This window comes from Neurospora crassa, linkage group III (assembly GCF_000182925.2).
Source record: "Neurospora crassa OR74A linkage group III, whole genome shotgun sequence".
Classification (NCBI taxonomy): Eukaryota; Fungi; Ascomycota; class Sordariomycetes; order Sordariales; family Sordariaceae; genus Neurospora; species Neurospora crassa.
In genome coordinates, this window is record NC_026503.1 from 4870266 (window position 1) to 4888192 (window position 17927).

At 52.7% G+C, this 17927-nt stretch overlaps 6 protein-coding genes and 1 non-coding gene across 8 annotated transcripts; 6 read left to right on the forward strand and 1 right to left on the reverse strand.

Moving 5' to 3' along the window:
* The first annotated feature begins 134 nt into the window (after window positions 1-134).
* On the forward strand, window positions 135-1019 carry NCU14124. Its single transcript, XR_897865.1, has one exon. It is a non-coding gene; the product is annotated as a ncrg176 (non-coding RNA).
* Window positions 1020-2154: 1135 nt separating this feature from the next.
* Window positions 2155-2678, reverse strand: NCU08571 (hypothetical protein; the record flags this gene model as incomplete). Its single annotated transcript, XM_957740.1, has 2 exons — window positions 2155-2539; window positions 2659-2678. The coding sequence occupies 2 exons, from the start codon at window positions 2676-2678 to the stop codon at window positions 2155-2157; spliced, it is 405 nt and encodes a 134-aa protein (XP_962833.1).
* Window positions 2679-3720: 1042 nt separating this feature from the next.
* On the forward strand, window positions 3721-4725 carry NCU08570 (hypothetical protein; the record flags this gene model as incomplete). The annotated part of the gene is made up of 1 exon (XM_957739.1): window positions 3721-4725. The coding sequence occupies one exon, from the start codon at window positions 3721-3723 to the stop codon at window positions 4723-4725; it is 1005 nt and encodes a 334-aa protein (XP_962832.1).
* Window positions 4726-6061: 1336 nt separating this feature from the next.
* On the forward strand, window positions 6062-7812 carry NCU08569 (hypothetical protein; the record flags this gene model as incomplete). Its single annotated transcript, XM_957738.2, has 4 exons — window positions 6062-6575; window positions 6828-6985; window positions 7035-7482; window positions 7568-7812. The coding sequence occupies 4 exons, from the start codon at window positions 6062-6064 to the stop codon at window positions 7810-7812; spliced, it is 1365 nt and encodes a 454-aa protein (XP_962831.2).
* Window positions 7813-10576: 2764 nt separating this feature from the next.
* On the forward strand, window positions 10577-11849 carry NCU08568 (ADP-ribose pyrophosphatase). Its single transcript, XM_957737.3, has one exon. It carries the CDS (start codon window positions 10735-10737, stop codon window positions 11575-11577), a length of 843 nt encoding a protein of 280 aa, XP_962830.2. The 5' UTR covers window positions 10577-10734; the 3' UTR covers window positions 11578-11849.
* Window positions 11850-12448: 599 nt separating this feature from the next.
* On the forward strand, window positions 12449-13554 carry NCU10396 (hypothetical protein; the record flags this gene model as incomplete). The annotated part of the gene is made up of 3 exons (XM_001728223.2): window positions 12449-12589; window positions 12821-12908; window positions 13463-13554. The coding sequence occupies 3 exons, from the start codon at window positions 12449-12451 to the stop codon at window positions 13552-13554; spliced, it is 321 nt and encodes a 106-aa protein (XP_001728275.2).
* A 226-nt stretch (window positions 13555-13780) lies between these two features.
* ro-11 (ropy-11) lies at window positions 13781-17770 on the forward strand. 2 transcript variants are annotated; one of them, XM_011395661.1, is made up of 3 exons: window positions 13781-15144; window positions 15352-15968; window positions 16026-17770. In XM_011395661.1, the coding sequence occupies exons 1-3, from the start codon at window positions 14914-14916 to the stop codon at window positions 17212-17214; spliced, it is 2037 nt and encodes a 678-aa protein (XP_011393963.1). In that variant the 5' UTR covers window positions 13781-14913; the 3' UTR covers window positions 17215-17770. The 2 variants fall into 2 exon arrangements, with proteins under 2 accessions (XP_011393963.1, XP_011393962.1); XM_011395660.1 differs by having other exon boundaries at window positions 15352-17770.
* The last annotated feature ends 157 nt before the right edge of the window (window positions 17771-17927 follow it).

Sequence of the window (17927 nt, forward strand, 5' to 3'; positions counted from 1 at the left end):
TTCTGTGCCACACTTTACCAACAATCTTGGCGGTTGTCCGTATCCAAACAGCGGCTAACAAGATACGAGACTATTGTATGCCACCGTTGTATCCCGTCAAGACATTAACCAAACAACACCGTCGGGAAAAACGCCTCTTCCCTTTTCGGCTCGGTGTTACTACCCCGTTCCTGTCATATCCGCATCCGTCCCTTCGTATCACCCGATTTGTTCTACCAGATTCTCAGCTGAGGCGGGGTTGAAAAGGACTGGACGGCCTTAGACACCAGCTTGTGTCAAACCTCCCACTTCGATAAGCGGGACTTCAGAAGTGCGACGAGGATTGCTCATTAAGAGCACATAAGCCCGCCCTGCATGTTGTCATTGGCTTTTTGTCCTTGACACCTTACACGCTCAGCGACAAGTATCACTATTCCAACGTTCACAACAATCATCATGAAGAGCCAACTCGCCTCTCTTCTAACGGCATTGAGGCATTTCTCTCCCCTATTCCCTGACTGTTGGACCAAACGATGCTAACTTTCTTTGACAGCACCGTCTCCGCCGGCCCCTGTAAAGCTGCCATCACAACCACCACAATCACCCCGGCTCCTTCACCTACCCTCGCGCCATCCTGCACCTTCACAGGTACCCAGACACAATGGGCCACCAGCGGGTGTGATCTCCCCTGCAACACAAGTATTTTCTGCATCTGGGATGGTGAGTTTGGCGTTGAGGCCTCCCTGTTTCGGCTGACTGCTGACTGGTCTCGATCTTCCTTTAGCTGCCGTCACCCAGCCTTGCGGCTGCTCATCTGTACCAGTCGTGACGACGACCGTCACCCTTTGCCCGACGAGAACGCCGTGCCAGCAGTGCACCACCGGTTGGGGCATTTTCACGTATACGCAATCTTGTGAGGCTACTGCGACTCCTTAATTGGACCGAGCAGGCGTTGTTTATCGGCGACTGTGGAGTTGAGCTCGTTGGGGGTTCGAGAAAGGTGACGCGCTGTCACCATCTGGTGACTCTATCAGGGGTAAGGAAGCTTGTAGCGAGCTGTATGCAAGGACTATTCTGGCTTCCCTGGTGCATCCTAAGTGGCCATCCTCATTCCCTCGCTCGCTAGTCGGGTCTAGACATGAACCCCTCTTCAGCTTACCAAACTTCTGACCCCTATAGCCAACCTTTCGTTGTACAATTATTCTAGAAGTATTATTCTTTCGTCCATTATGTGATCTGGCACGCCAAGCCCTACTATACCCCTGATGATCTTCCTTCCGCTTCCGGAGACACGCGATACGCGCAAGAGGCGCAGCTTTTCGGCTCTCTAAGCGAGCGGGACTAACAGCATGAGATCCATCAGGTTGTAGACACAGATGCGAAAGGAGATGCTGTGATAATGATATCCGCGATGGGTTAGTAGTCTAGTAGGTAGTCATTTGCACGAATGTATGTGCATGGATTATCAGTACCTGCGACGAGATGTGTGTCCGCTTCGGGAACCGCGAGATAGGTGCTTTCTATATTCACGATGTGGATTGGGATGCAGTGGAAACCTTGGTGACTCCGCGACGGATTGTGTGACGGAGTCTAGGACTAATCGGTGCCGGGACCGAGCGACGGGATGGCGGGTTCTGGATCGGCGCGGTTGGAGCTGTTTGGTGTCGGGCATGACTAGGTACAGTACCTAATGATGAACGATGAACGATGGAGGGCGAAGACGACTCGGAAGTGCGAGTCGCGAGCGCTGAAGGTTAAAGTAGAAGGAGTGATCTGGTTGCATATTTCTGCCAACTTGAACTTCATGACGTGGATGTAGATCAATGAATGTCTTGGAAAAGATGACCATGATGGCCACGATCTTGCGCTGCCGGTTGCCTGGACGGGAAGTCCCGAACGTGCCAACTAAGGAATGGCATGGTAATGACCATACCGTCCTTTGTGTCATTCTTTTTTGCAGCATCTCCTGTATGACAATTGAGGTCAAGAGGACGGCTTTCATTCGTTGTTGACTTGTCCGTTCCTGCCTCCAAAGTCGGGCTGGCCGATATCGGCTCTCCTTCCAAAATTCCATGAAGGACACTCGCAAACAAACGGCCTTGCGTCGCGTCTGCTGCAGTGAAAGCCACGCTCAAAATGCACAAATGGATCGGAAATGATGTGTAGGTGACATGGCTAGGTAAGCATCGTAAGAGTTGGTACCAGGTACGGGGATTGCGGATCGCGCGCCATCAGATCGAGGACCGGGAAGCCCAACAGTCCCGAGTTCCTGGATAAGCAGCGGGTCTGCAACGCGTAAAACTTGGTGAGAATGGGACTGCGGGCGGATAATTGCCTGCTTGGTGGGAACAGAGTTGCCGAGGATTGTTGCGACTGTGATCGCCAGCTCTCCTCACAAGTCATCACGACGGTCCTCTTCCTGAACGTCAACGCCGGCTCCAGTTCGGACCCCATCGGCCAATCGACCACAATCACCGACTCGTAGAAGTAAATGGTTGGGAAAAGAGAAATTCCTGACAGCTGAAGCGCTTTTGCTTGGGCGCGTTGGCATCTATCGTGCCTTCCCACCACGTCGGCATCGCGTCAGTTCCCGCTCAGATGTACCTTACCTCCGACACTCAAAGAAATTCCACCTACCTCTACCGTGCCTCCAAAGAATATACCCGACCGCTTACTTACACGAAAACCAGCCCCGCCATCGCTGCGCTTCCGGCCTCCCCTCTTCTCATACCACGGTAACCACTCCGATCCGAAAATTATCAGGCATCATTCGGTTGCGCAACGTCCCAATGAAGTGCAAGACGGAGCCAGACAGAGGATGATCAACAAGTTTGCGATTAGGAGAAAGGGGCCGGGTTCGAACGCGATCACGCCCAGACGCGACGGATCTCGCGAGGTGAGTACTGCCCCCCTCGGCACATGATGCATCTGGATGCAGCTCGGATGCACCTGCACCGTCAGAGACTGAAAGAGATCTTCAGCATTCTGCAGCGGCAGCGACTTCTGCTTCCTCGCTCGTCCGTGCACAGGAATTTTCCTTGCAGAACGGTGGGCCAACTCATGTTGTCCGCCACTTTCCCGCTCATTTTTTTATCTCTCTCTCGGCGACGAGAATGGTGGCAGCAAGAGCATTCGCATCACGGACAGTCGTATGGATAACGATCATTGTGCCAACATAAGATTTCATTACCAATTATGGACATACTGAGCGAATGTCCAAGGAATACAAATTTGCCCAGCGCTTCATTGAGGGTTATTTTGGCGCGTTGGGTCTTCGCGATCAAAGAGAATGGCTTTCTCCCTGAACCAAACTCCAAAGATCCGAACGAACGCGACACATCGACGATTCATGACCGTCAAGGAGATCAGATATTATACAAAAGGCACACAAACCCACTATCCATCGTTAAAGCTGGTCTCTTCGCGACATGACGCTCAATGACGCCCGGTGATTCTACTCTCGCCCGGCAACTTACAGGCATTCCCACCGGCTTGCCACGACGATCCTCGAACACTCAAAGTTATGGCTATCCTGCCATTTCTGTCCGCGAAATGCCGAGAACCCACACATCGGATACTTCGAGAGGTTACCCGCCCTGTTCGCTTTCTCCTTGCCGCACGTCTAACATTTCTCGTTCAAGCAGATGTATCCGCGTCCCGTTCTCGCCATGCAGTTCCCACTTTTCCACGGGCCCGATGTTGACGGGGAAGACACATCGCAAGCACAGCGTATAGCCAATCATGAACTCAGCCGACGACGAACTGTGCGCGACGGAGACAAAGTCATCGACTGGCCCGACAGGGACCACGAAGCGCCAACATGACGACCTCGACGGGACTGATGATACTGAGACCAATCGAGCCCGCAAGCGGCAGCGATTGCATGATGATATCATCAGCGAAGTGGTCCAAGAGCTGGAGAACCTTGATGAACAAGCTTTCATCGTGGAGCCACATCACGACATCAACGAGCCGAATACCTCTAGCCATCAACCTGCTATTGTTAGCGACGAGACGGAGAACGCTATCACACACAAGCTACGAGTGGATAACGATCCCGAGCCAAAGGAAGATACCCCCAAAAGCAAAAGCCACGATGAAGAAGGGAACCCTACCGTTGAACTTCCAGACCTAACCACCGATCATACAAACCAAGCAGAGCAGAAGAATACAGGTGATTGGGAGGACCGGGACTGGACAACCCTGACAATCGAGGAGTTATTCTCCAACCCCGATTGGGACTACATGCTAGATCCCTTGTTCGAACCACAACCTTTTGAGCCGACGCAATGGTTCGCTGACGACGATCCGGTGCTATGCCCGACAACTCCTTACCCCTTACCCCCTGACTCAGACGCGGCGATCGCAGGACTTGAGACAAATGATACCGAGTGCGTGGGGATCTTCGACGAACATTTTTTCAGCCCAGATATGACTTCTTCGTCTTGGCTCACGAGTGGCCGCAACAGCCTAGAAAGCCAAACAACGGAATTAACTGCTTTATCATCTCCTGTATGTGTGGTTTCCATTGTCGAGAGCCATCAATCTCCGTCTTCTGAGGAGATATCCCTCCAGAAAAGCTACTCTAATGCCATCTTTGTGCCGGAGCTCTGGCAGTCAACGGCGGCATACGACAACGTGGGGACTGGTGAGTTTCAAGATGATGGACCAGCAAGCAACTTCCCGCTTCAGGAACCCAAGCCTTCTGTTGCTCGGGACGACGACGAAATCCAAGTCAAGGAATAGAATTCTTCTTTTTCGCGTCCGGTCCCGCCATCTGTATCCAGCAGCATCGGCAGCGCCAAAGACTCGTTAGAGACGCAGAACCAAGTCGATATCGCCCAAGACAGCCCACAGGCAGCCCAGTTCCACCCAAATCTTCCGGCTCGTCTCCGCTTGGATATGATAGCTTCTCACCTGGGATTTCCATTGCAAAGCGCTGCGCCTATTGTCACAGTCGCAGCACAAGCTCTCCCAACTTCAACCCCGATAAGTCGCGTTCCTCCCATCCCACCTCGTCCTACGCGAACACGCCGACGGCCAAGTCAATCAAGTCCTCCAACCGTAGCTGCAACATCTTCATATTTTGATCCAGCCCCTGCAGCTTTGCCCGCTACGTTTCCTGCTTCAATTCATTCTCCGATGCCAGCTCCCATTCCCCATGCTCTTCCACCACCACCACCACCACCAGCGCCCTTGGCTCATCCTTCTCCTACATCGGCTCCTACCGAACGGCCAACAGCATCCTGTACCCGCTGCCACAACAAAAACAACCCGCAACCCTGCCTCCCTGGCAAGATGACGTGTGTTGGGTGTTCCTTTCGGCGGAAGTCTCTCCGCCAGCAGCGAGAAGAAGAAGGACTGTGTACGACTTGTGGAAGAGATAGAGGTGATGATGGGAAGTTGACGTGTGGAGATTGTAGGGCGAAGGGGCGGGTAAGGTATGCAAAAGGGAAGGGAAAGGGGCAGTAGGGGAAGATGGAACTGGTATGAGGATGTAGTGTCAAGGAGGAAGAGGGAAGGAGACAGGAAGAAGAGATTGGAGAGAATTCAGCACAAGCAAACTCCGTCATGGGTCTTTTTGTACTTCATAGAGACGGTGGTGTGGTGTTTGTTCGTGCTGAATCCGAGTCACAAGAGTGTGAATAAACGCGGCTGTTTATGAAGACCAGTGCGTCCAATTGTCCACTCCCATCTATCAGACTTTCGTTTCTCCGATACCATTCTCGGCAACTGCCTATGGGTGTTTGAGACATTGTTTTCCAGACCAATTATTACTTCCCTGCGAGAAAACCCGACGATAACACCTAGACCCAAGTTGGGGGAAAGAGCTACCCACAGGCACCAATGTTGCCCGTTTTAGAAGGACGACGTCTGGATCATCAGAAGTCGATGGAGGAAGTTGCAAGTCTGGGTTCCGCGAGGTATATCTTGTGTAAACAAAACATTCTCGTCCATCTCCTCTTTTCCACCCAGATCCCTCGTCCATCCCACATCATCACACATCTCCCATTTTCAGCATCATTCTGCTCGTTCAAACAGTGATACATACCAAACCTCTTCCACCAACAGACTTAGCGACATGTCGGATCACAGCAACAACACCAATGAAGACCCAGCGTCGTCGGAGGGTCGGCGTCCTACATCTTCGAACCGAGCCAACAGCTCGTCCCAGCATCGGTCAGAGGACGAAGACCAAGACAATGCACATACGCCGCCATCACCGTCGGCATTCATTTGGGGGGGTCCACGACATGCAGTCTCTTTACCAGCCAGCAACCCACCTAGGCCAAACAGTGATCGCAGGGGTGATATCTCCTTAACATCAGCACCGAATAGACGAACGGGAGGTAATTCATCTTCGGCAACGGGGGCATATTCTTCATCATCCACCCTAGCCTATAACCCACAAATGTCGCAGCACAATGCACGTCCAGCCAACTACCAACATGGGCCAAACAGCGATTACAGGGGTGATATCTTTTTGCCATCAGCACAGGACAGAAGAACGGAAGGTGATCTATCTTCGGCGATGGGAGCATGTTCTTTATCATCCACCCAAGCCCATAGCCCACGAATGTCACAGCACAATACACGTACGCCGACATCACCATTAGTATTCTTTTGGTGGGGTCCGCGATATACAGTCTCTTTACAAGACAGCTACCCACCTGGGCCAAACAGCGATTACAGGGGAAATATCTCTTTGACAGCAGCACAGGACAGAAGAACGGGAGGTAATCTATTTTCGGCAATGGGAGCATATCCTTTATCATGCACCCTAGCCCATGGCCCACAGATGTCACAGCACAATGCACGACAGAATGCGCTAAGCCCATTGGCACGAGACACAAGAATGGATCACCCTGCTTCATCATCCACGGGACCGAGCTCGCTGCCTGCAGAAAATGGAAGAGCCTCGAGGCCATATTCTCCCGAAGGCAGACAATCAAAGAGACAGCGGAGAGAGCTGGACGATAATGTGGGCTCTGCGGAATTAAATACGGTAAGTCCTCACTCGATGTTAGTAACTATGTACCTAACAACGATGCCAGGAGACAAACAAGAGTTCCCCAGACCGCCAGCAGAGAGCGAAAGTCACAACTCCCGGTGTCGGTAGCTCCATCGCTTTCCGCCCTATTAACAAGGCTTGGAATTCTCAACCCGTACCGGCTTCTTCCGACTCATACCCCAGTGTCGGTAGCTCCATCGCTTTCCGCCCTATTAACAAGGCTTCGAATTCTCAACCCGTACCGGCTCCTTCCGAATCATACGCTCAAGCTGCAAATAATCGGGTGTCAAAAAGGGTGAGGCCAAACAAACAGTCAAGCAGCCGAGGCGTACCAGGTCGGAAAAGGGTTTTCTGGAGAGCCCACAAATATGCAGATTCAGGACGTTGTACGACATGTGGGGAGTTGCTTCCAAGCAATAATTCCTCCTCCCCGCGGTGTGACGAGTGTAGGCGAAAGGACAGGGAAAAAGGGCAGGCCAAAAGGGCTAAAGGTGTGTGTGTTTATTGCAAACGGCCGGCCGCACCGGGTTACACTATGTGTCAAAATCACCTTAAATATTTCAGGAACTACAACAGGAACCGAAGAGAGCGGTCAAAAGAGGAAGAGAAGGCCAAAGAGGATGCTGCCGGCACAGAGGTGGCAGGATCTGACGCCTCCAACTCGGAATCGGAGGGTGCGCAAGACGATGCAGATGGAATGGAGTTCTCAGAATGGGGGTCTACAAATGATGGAGAGGATGACTCTGATATGGATGGAGCTGCACAGGAGCAGCTGGTTAGCGTATGATCTAGGACATGGACTGCGGGACGAAGAGTGCTAGTGGGTGTAATTGGGTTTAGAAAAGGATATCGACATATTTGCTGCGTCAAGAGTATGGATTAAGTGTGTGCTGGGTCATCAGGGTGTATCGAATGTTGACTCGAGAGTGGACTAGAAAATGGGAGTCCTCAGCGAGACAGCGGAGGGTCGATGATGTGGACATAGCGATAGAATTGAGACATTACTTTCGTACCTCTAGACTGACATCATCGCGCAGAACCTTCAAGTTTGGTGGTTGTGTATTTGTACTCGATGGATGTGATGACAAGATTGAATAATGTCTCGTATGCTCGGTCAAGCTAAGCTTGTGATATTGCGGAAGTCAATAAAATTTGCTAGCTAACGCTACCGGTGTAGCTCCCCTCACCGTCTCCTCCCCCCCCAAAAAAACCCGTCCACCAACCAGCAACCTCTCTCTCCCGTGATGATGGTGCCTATATCACGAAACTTTGTACATTCAAGGTATAACCTTTTCATTCCTCGGAGGACGAGGATTTGGTGGAAGTTTGAGGGAAGGATACCTAATTGATCCCATCCGTCTCCTGTCTCACGTCTCTTCCTCGTTCTTATTTATATTCCCATCCCCGCCCTAAAGAAACGAGTCACTCGTCCTGCTGCCAGCCAACTTGGCAAAAGCTTCATTTTTGAAAAGATTTGGTGCCAGTACCTAGAGGTAATCTAGTAGCTAGAGGTACTTCTTTCCCGACGATGCGATGGATCGTCTTCTAGCCTTGCCGCGCTTGCACCTTCCTTTCTTCCTTCCTCCTTACCGCTTTGCCACCTTCCTTCCCATTCGAATCCCAACCCCTACCCGATATCGATAGTAGATGCCCTTCCCCCTCCCTCTTGCTCGCACTAGACTAGAGGTAGCCCTCTGTTCTACCCTCCCCACTCCCCACCTCGAGGTCCGTTCCAATTATTACCTAGAGGTACTGGGAGTATCAACTTCCGCACTACCCTTTCTCCCCTCGACATCCCTCTTCCCCTCCTATATCGCCCTGTCCCTATTCCTCCCTATTCCTCCCTTCCCTCCCCTTTACTTCCCTCCCATCCATCTCCCTCCCTCCCCTCCATGTCCCTCTCCCTCTCCCCAGAGGCACCCCCACCCCCACCCCCACCCCCATCCCCACCCCCATCTTCACGCGAAGCCAGAGGCATCCGCTCCCAAACCCACCTCCAAGAAAGGGTATACCCTTCCCTCGCCCTCGGCAAAGCTTCCACTGCAACCGCCAACATCGAACCATAGTAAAACCAGTCCCGCGGCCGTTCTTCGATGCAGACGTTGGTGTAATGTGGACATTGATGGGCTTGGCGGACGTGGTGGATGATGAAGGTGGGAGTGGTGGTGCGGTTGAAGGTTATGCATAGAGGTATACTTTCTGGAGGAGGTTCTTCTCGGGGAGTTTTTTCTCGGGGGAGAGGTGAGAGAGGGGGGGTGTTGGTGTTGGTGGTGCTGTTAGTGGTGGTGGTGAGGGGGTTGGTGTCGTCGTCATCATCGTAGTTGTCGTCGTAGTTTATTAACGAACTGAAACTTGATGAACTTGCCCCTGAAGGACTTCCTGGGACTTGGTCGGGAGATTGGGGAGATTCGGAATGTCGGGCGGCGGCGGCGGCGCAGCAATAGGTGATGCAGACGAGATGGCAGCACTGAGAACGCCTCTGGTCTCGGGCGATGCTGTGGTGGGCATGGGTAAATGGGGAGAGGACGTAGGATAGTTGGCACATTGTACCTAGGTACCTACCTTACGTTCCTAGGTACCTACCTTACGTTCCTAGGTAGATACCTACCGACTGTGAAGGCCGGTTTTGGGTGTCTCGTGGGTTTGAAAGGCTGGTAAATTGGGAAGTTCTGAGGGGAGAGTAGGTAGCTTAAGGTACGGGTGAGACTGAGAGGTTCACGAGTGCTCAAGGGTCGAAGGGGTTTAAGGGGAGATATTAGGTCGTTGTTGGTGATTCATCTGGTGACGGATCATGATGGGTGAATGTAATGGTCAAACCGTCGCAAATAAGAGGAAGAAAAAGAGGTGAACTAACGTGGTTGTGAGTCTTGATGTTCCTTTACTTCACTTGCATACCCGAGGTTGGTCCGATAATGGGTGGCTCCTCCGGTGTAGTTGATCCATAGAAGGTCGGCCAATATTCATGACTTGGGCGGAGACTGAAGTTATATCTTCAGTTAACAGTGGTCAAAATTCCAGACGTGATCAACCACGGCTTGTGAGAATGTTGAGAGTTGACAATGAAGCATGCGCTTATCGGAAGCAGTATGACACAATAGGAAAGGGGGTGTTTGAGTCGAGGATGGGAGTCAACGGTGCGGTGACACTCGTCAACGTTCCAATACCAACAGTGCTTGTGGATGAGAACAAACCTTGGAGTCAAGAAAATGACATCCAGTGAAGTTCAACGTTAGAACGTATTCACCCGGCATTGACTCCGTTGACATTGTGAGCAATTCGAGGTCAACACTGCCTTGACACTTGTCCATGTTTGACGGCCAATACGTTTGATGGATAAAGAAAGAAACAGAGAAAAGAGTTACTGGAGGGAAAGCCACTTCAAGCTTTTCAGTGCCGCTGACATTCAACATCGACATGACCTGAGCATATCGGTGAACTTCTGTTCACGTTTGTTGACATTGCGCCGTCAACTCCGGGCCAAGCATCACCAGTAACCCTAACCCTTTTATTTCGCAGGTCCCACAGCGCAACAGGAGAGTCTTCTTGTGCGTCATCAGCCAAGACCTTCTTCTGCCCCGCGCTTCCCTCCTCGCCTCCGTCTGGTGTCCAGTCGTTCGCCCGAGCCCACGGCACCGTTCTCATCGCCTCCATCTACGAAACCAATTCATCGGACTCCCGTTCCACTGTTCAAACCCTCCAAACAGTCGCTTGACTTGACCAGACACGATTTCCCAAGAAAGCTGATGCGGAATATCCTCACCCGGTACCGATACCCCGCACTCACCTTCTTCGCATCCGCATCCTCCGCATCACGCACTCGCGCTCTTCCTCTCATCACCACCACCACCACCACCACCACCAACAACAACCTCACCAAGATTGATAAACACCCACGCACCTTCAAAATGACCATCCACAAAACCCAAGAACCGCACATCACAGCCATCACGGAGCTCTCCCCGCAATCCTCCAAATGGATCACCCTGCAACAGATCCACTACGTCGACCAAACCGGCAAGCCGCGCCTCTGGGAAGTCGCCGCGCGCAAGACGCGTTCGACGCCGACTGCCTCTTCTGCGGGGGGCATCGACGCAGTCGCCATGTGTAACATCCTGCTGCACCCTCGCCGCCCGCCCTCGACGATTCTGGTAATCCAATACCGCCCGCCTATGGACGCTTACACGGTTGAGTGGCCTGCGGGGCTAATCGACCAGGGCGAAACGCCCGAGCAGGCGGCCGTTCGCGAGTTCAAGGAGGAAACGGGGTATGATTGTGTGGTGAAGGGTGTGAGTCCCATCCAGGCGGCGGATCCGGGACTGAGTAATACCAATATGGTGATGGCTACGGTGGAGGTGAATCTCAAGGAAGAAGACGAGGACCCGTTGGAGGGGAAACTGCCGGAGCAGAAGACGGAGGTGGGGGAACATATTGAGCGGGTGGTGGTGCCCATGGCGGAACTGTATGAGCGGTTGGTGGAGTATAGTAAGAAGGAGAGACATGTGGTGGCGGCGAAACTGTTTCATTTTGCGATGGGGATGCATTTTGCGACGACGGAGAGGTATGGGGTTTTTGGCAAGAGGGAGTAGGCGGGTGATGTGAGGCTGTAGGGGCAAGGTAAAGAGGCGTGTATGATGACTGTGATGTGGTGTTTACCAAGACATTTGATAGACGGTCAGGGGCTGCGACTAGAGTAGAGAGATTGAGTGATGACTGTGTACGACTTGAGAATGTCATTGTTTGTCGTCTTTGATGTTGCAAACGGCCCGTCCCGTTGAGATGAATAATGTCAGCCTTGCTCAGTTGAGATCGATACCACAAACAAAGAACACAAAGCCAAGCATATTAGGCAATTAAAGATGGTATATGAAAAGGTATGGATAACCACGTGTTGTGAATTTCCTACGAAACACGACTTGACATTATAGACAAGGGGGACATCTCAAAAGTTGCGACACTCCAAGAGGTGTCAGTGCTAAGTGATGCCAGTGCGATTGAATTCATCATTCATGTGCTTTGCTTGACAAGTGATACTGTCATTGACGATGATGATGTGCCCCTCAGTGACGCAATGGAAGTTGTGTCCCCTCGGTCGCCAGTCTCACCCAAGGTTCAAGTTGAAAATGCCTTCCTTGGGGATTGGAGACCCAAACGGCCGTCGACGTGCAGTTGAGTGGGTGGGACGTGGGAAATTGCGGGGACCTGCAGATGCAAGGCGGGGCGGGGCGACCTGACGGGGGGGTGGGAAAGAGATCTGATGCTGCTCTCCCGGTTTTGCATAGTGTACACTACACGTACACTACCATACCTTGCACTACATCGTGATGAGTAGGTACGTACATACATACATGCTCCATGGTACCTGTACCTGTACCTGTACCTGTACCTGTCGGTCTCTGATGGATACCATGATGGTTCGAAATAAATAGAAACAACATGTTTGGTCAGAAAAAAAAAAAGATGATCAACTATGGTTCCATATACGACGGGCTGAAGACGACACCGCCGTGTGCTGGCTGTCGTGCAGATGGAAAGAACAAAAGGTCCAGGAGGACTCGAGGCGGTAAACAAGCTGGAAGCCCTGTGGGACATTCGAGTCCAGTGTGGATTTGATTGGGGGCCAAAATAGGGAAAGCTGATGGAGGGAGCTCCCCCTCTGTTTCCTGTTTCGGGAGGAGGGCCCCCGAAAAGGGGCTACCTTTACACAGTACACTAGAGGGAAATATTCCAACAACAACACAGTCGAGAGCGAGTGTCGTGGCAAAGTGCGAATGGAGGAGGGTTGCCTTGCTTTTTAGGTAGAGTGAAACCCAAGACTTTGTCTAACAATAGGTAAGGCTGATGATTGATGACGATGTTGATGATGATGATGATGATGATGATGATGCTAATGCTGATGATGAGGTGTTCATCTCAAAACGTACGTGATCTAGATTCAAAGCACAAAAAAAACAACATTGGCAGATTGCCGGACAGCTACCCGCCCAAAAGTCCGAGCTTTAATAGAAACCCCTTGATGAGGATCAGAGTTCCGTCTTCTTTTGGGGACGGATACATAAAAAAAAACCCTCAGAAGGAGGAAAGGGACAGGCACCCGACCGACGGTACCCTTGGAGAGAGAGAGCGTCCATAGTAGTGGCGGTGACCCACTTGGTTTAGCTCAGTTTACTTTGTTCAGTCTAGTCAGTGTAGCACTCTGGAGATATGGATACGGAGGGATGGATAAAGTGAAATGGGTACCTATGATCCAATGTGTGTGATTCAGATGTGATTTGATTTGACAGAGAGAGAGAGAGAGTGTGTCAAGATGCATGAACTGTCAGTCTTCAGTTGTCAGTCCATTGACCAACGAACCGTCCTTTCCACGTCTTTCCATCAATGCGGAATGTTTCAACTTGTCAATACGGGAAACAATTGGCGACCGGCAACTGGACAACGAACCAAGAGAACTGAAGGAACAACCCCAAAGTGCAGGCAGGGTTGACGAGGTGCGCACGGGTGCCATGGTGCCCATGAACCCGGACCCGCCGACTCCACTCGTGCCCATCCGTAATCCACCCTGTTAGTGCGCGCATGCGACGGTTGGCCGGCAGAGACTGTTCGGTTCACATCTGTTAGTTTTAGTGGTGAAAAGCACATACAATTACTAACAAATCCGAAAAAGGCCCAGTGCACTCCCACCCCCCCCCCCTCTCTCCCCCCAGCGGGCCTCGACCTGGGGGAACGGGCAGCCAGCCAGGCTGGGAACCCCCATCCTTCTGCTATCTTTCCCAACCGACACCGCCCGACCGACACGGGACGACATTCCTGGTTCCATTCAATCCCTTCATTGCTCGGTCCTCTTATCCTGCAACAACAACTGACGACGCATTGCCAACCGCCGACGACGACCATCACGACACCCCGGAGAGACCGACGGCGTCGTGTAATCCAGGTAGGTTTCGACTTTGCGACTGTCGCGGCCTGCCTCCGACACGATACACTACAGTACACTACACTACACTTCACTACACTTCACAACCTACGGTAGACGACCACCATTTGACCGACCGACCGACCGACTGCGCGCAGTACTAGGTAGCGATTGCAACCAACCAAGGGAACCAACCAACCAGCTCTAAACCCCCCGACAAAGTCCTGCGTTTTCGAGCAACCACCACTGCCTACACCTCCCACTCAGCTTGCGACGCCAACCAGGGCATCAATCAATCACCTAGTCAATCAAGCAATCAAAAATCCGGCACAACAACAGGAGAGGCCCTGTCGCCTTTTTTCCTCTCCTACCCTCCCCCTCCCCCCGGACCTCACCTACGCCCGGTCGCGCAGGTTCTTTCCCGGCCTCTGCCATCCTCTCCAGCTTTCGCTTCGCTGGGCTCTTCGACGACGTCGGCGACAAGGCCTCTGTCTTTTTTTCTTCTCCTCCTTCGTGGTTCGAGGCTCCTCCTGGCTGTCGGGTAATGCGTCACCCTCATCCTCCATCGCCATGACCCAAACTGCTTCTACTACCGAGAACACCTCCATCTAACGCTGTCACAAACCCTTTTTATTGCAAAGAAAAAAAAGACGCGAAGGAAAACGACGACAGTTCAACAAAGCATCAGTCTTTTACGGCCTTTTTTCCATTCCATTTTTCCCACGCGAAACTCGGCTTCAACTCTGCGATATACCCTCATTTCCACGTCACGCGCGCCTGCATTTCCTTTGGCATTCGATTACCTTTATCGCATCTCGCATCTCGCATCTCGATTTTCTTCACGACAGCGACGACCGACGAAAGTTTTCTTTTGTTTTCTTTTCCTTTGTTTTCCAAAGAAATAACTACTACAACAACAACAACAAACCACCACCAAATCAACACCAGAATCATCACATGAAAACCTGCAGACCACCACACCCCATCGTACGACGACGATAGACCTTGCGAAATGGCGGCCGACGTCCCCGGATCACCGCTCGCCAAGAATGCCACGACGGAGGAGGCCCTGGCCTGGTACAAGTCTCAGTACGAAGAGCTTGAGCAGGAACTCAAGGAATTCCAGCAGTCGTCCAAGGAGCTCGAGGCCGAGCTGGAAAAGGACCTGGACGCCGCCGATAAGAGAGAGCGCGCCCTACAGCAAAAGGCCGAGGGATTATCCTACGAGGTAGAGGAGTGGAAGGTATGTTTGGTTGTTTGGCTCGCGTTGGGCTCCCATGAATGATGATCCTGTGACAGTCATGGATGTGACCCCCCCAACACACCCTTTCATTTCAATTAGCGCCACACCCGGCAAATGCTCCCACCGCCACCACCACCCATCTGACCTTCCCCTCTTAGCTGTATGCTAAAAAAAATGAACATCTGCTGACCCGGGATTCGGTAACAGAGAAAATACAAAGAATCAAAATCAGAGGCAAATGCTGCGCAAAGTGCGCTTGAGAAGGAAATCACGGCTCTGCGCGAGACCAACAGAACGCTCCAGCTGAAGCTACGCGATATCGAGGTGGCCAACGATGACTTTGAGCGCCAAGCCCGAAACACGTCGTCCTCGCTGGAGGACCTCGAATCCAAGTACAATGTCGCGATTGAACGCGCCGTCATGATGGAGGAGGAAATCAAGATTGGGGAGCAGGAAAGAGAACGGTTGCGCGTCGAAGCCCAGCGATTGCGCGAAGAACTGTCCGACCTGAAGATTGAGGCCGAGATCTTGCAGTCCAAGCTTAGGAAGCACCAAGCCCGTGGCCATCTCACACAAATCACCACCACTATCGCCCCCGCGCCCGCCTCACCGCTGTCGACCGCCAGCTCGCCCTTGGTCTCAACTCCACCCGATACCAAGTCCCTGTCCACGATCGACACCTTGTCCGAAGTGCAAGATCCACCATCGCCGCCCATGTCCGATGCCTCGCTGGGCAAGGGTCTTAGGGCGTCTAGGAGCACCCCCGTCAAGCAGACGGCTTCTAGACCAGGCGGGTGCCGGACACCCAAGACGTCCATCTCCAAGTCAGCCGCCGCCAAGTCGTCAGCTCAGGCAACCCACAAGGCTAACCAGTCCTTCAGCGAGAACAATATCACGCCCAAGCCAAAGCCGCTCAGCTCGTCGACTTCCTCGCAATCGAACCGTCCCTCCAACGGCCGCTTCAACACTAACAGCTATCCCATGGTGCGCACGCCATCGTCAAGGCCCTCGGGCGCTAGAGCCGCCGAGAGGCCACGGGCGCCGGTGCACAGGATTCCTCCGTCCAACTCTCTCACCCACATCCGAACCCTTACCGCGCAGATGCAGAAACTCGAAGCCCGCGTTCACTCAGCTCGCTCCAAGCTTCCGGCCACAGCGCAGACGCCACCTAAGCAGTCGCCGCGCTTCAGCGGAGGGATCGGAGGCCTTGCCGCCACGGTAGCCATGCGCGGGAAGAAGCAGCGGGGGGTTGGGGCTTCTACCTCTTCGCTCAACCTGCTGGACGATGACAACGCGTCCGATATTTCAGGCACGCACAGCAACCCCGACTTCCGCAGCAGCACCTTGAATCTCAGCAAGCACATCCCCCGACTTAGCACGTCAGGAGTGTCGCGCATAGCCTTTGGGCCCCTACCGATCCGCCACCCCGCCTCTGCCGCCGCCTCGACAACATCTACAAGCACAGCAACCGCCACCAACGTTGACTCGGAAGTCTCCCGGCCCAGCAGCCGAGCTAGTTCCTCGGGCTACGGCCGGCCCATCAGCCGAGCCGATTCCCACTCCACAGCAGCGTCAGGGTACATGCCCTCGTCTTCCTCGCGACCTATCAGCCGGACTAGTCTGCCTGGACATGGGACACGAACTCCCGTAGGCTCGTGGCCACGCAGCTCGGGGAACTTGAGCGCATATGGCCACGGCCCCGCCCACAGCCAAGCGAGCATCAGCTACAGCACAGCCGAAGAGGACGAGCTCACGGACGATGGGCAGAGGGAATTGAGGTCAAAGACGACGCCGGCGAGGAGGAGGACAGGGACACTGAGTGCACGCGATGCCCCGGATCATCACCACACGGGTATTCCGATACCAGGAAGTGGAGGAAACAGGAGGCAGAGTGGCAGCTCGAGTGCGAGTCGGTCAAGTGTTACAGGGAGTTTGAGCCTGAGGAGGCAGAGTAACGCGGCGGCTCTAGGGCACGGGCATGGACATAATGCGGGTTATGGACATGGACACGGAACGGTGCCAGGGGGGACAACAGTGAGAAAGGTGGTGGACTTGGGGGAGACTTATTGAGGGATATGAGGATCTAACCAGGGACAGGAACTTTTTGGAGGCGAGGAGCGGAGGAAACATGGATATCAATGATATGGATATGGCATGAATATGGATATTATTTGGCAAGGGCAGGGCAGGGAAGAGAAGCGTGGGGACCAAGAGAGGACGAGAATGAGCAGAAAGAGGAGAGACAAGAAAGAGAAAGAAAAAAGGGAAATGGGAAATTCTGATGGACAGACAGACAGACAGGAAGGAGTACGGACTTGCTTGCTTGCTTGCTTGCTTGTTGTTGGCTTGCGCGGTTTTGGGCTGGTTTCAATCTCGCCTTTCTTTCCCTTTCTACTGTACTCTACTCTTCTGCTGCTTTTCTCTCAAACTTCCTGCTTGCTTACTTGCTTGCTTGCTTGCTGCTGTGCTGTGCTGTGCTGCACGACGCGCAAGAACACACACGCACAGACACATACACTACACTACAAGAACATACAACAGTTACTACATCTTCCTCTTTTTTTTTTTAGTTTAGCTAGGTGGCTAGGTACTTATCGAATTAGGTCAACCCACCAGATTACAGCGCCTTGTTCAGTTTGTCGTTTGCTGTTTTGCTAAGGGCATGTGGATATTGATTTTTGGAAAGCAACATATATACCGTTCGCTGTCAATGTAAAAACGGATTTCTATCTAGCAAGTACAAGCAAGCCCTTTCCCTTCCACACGCATACATATACTTTTCC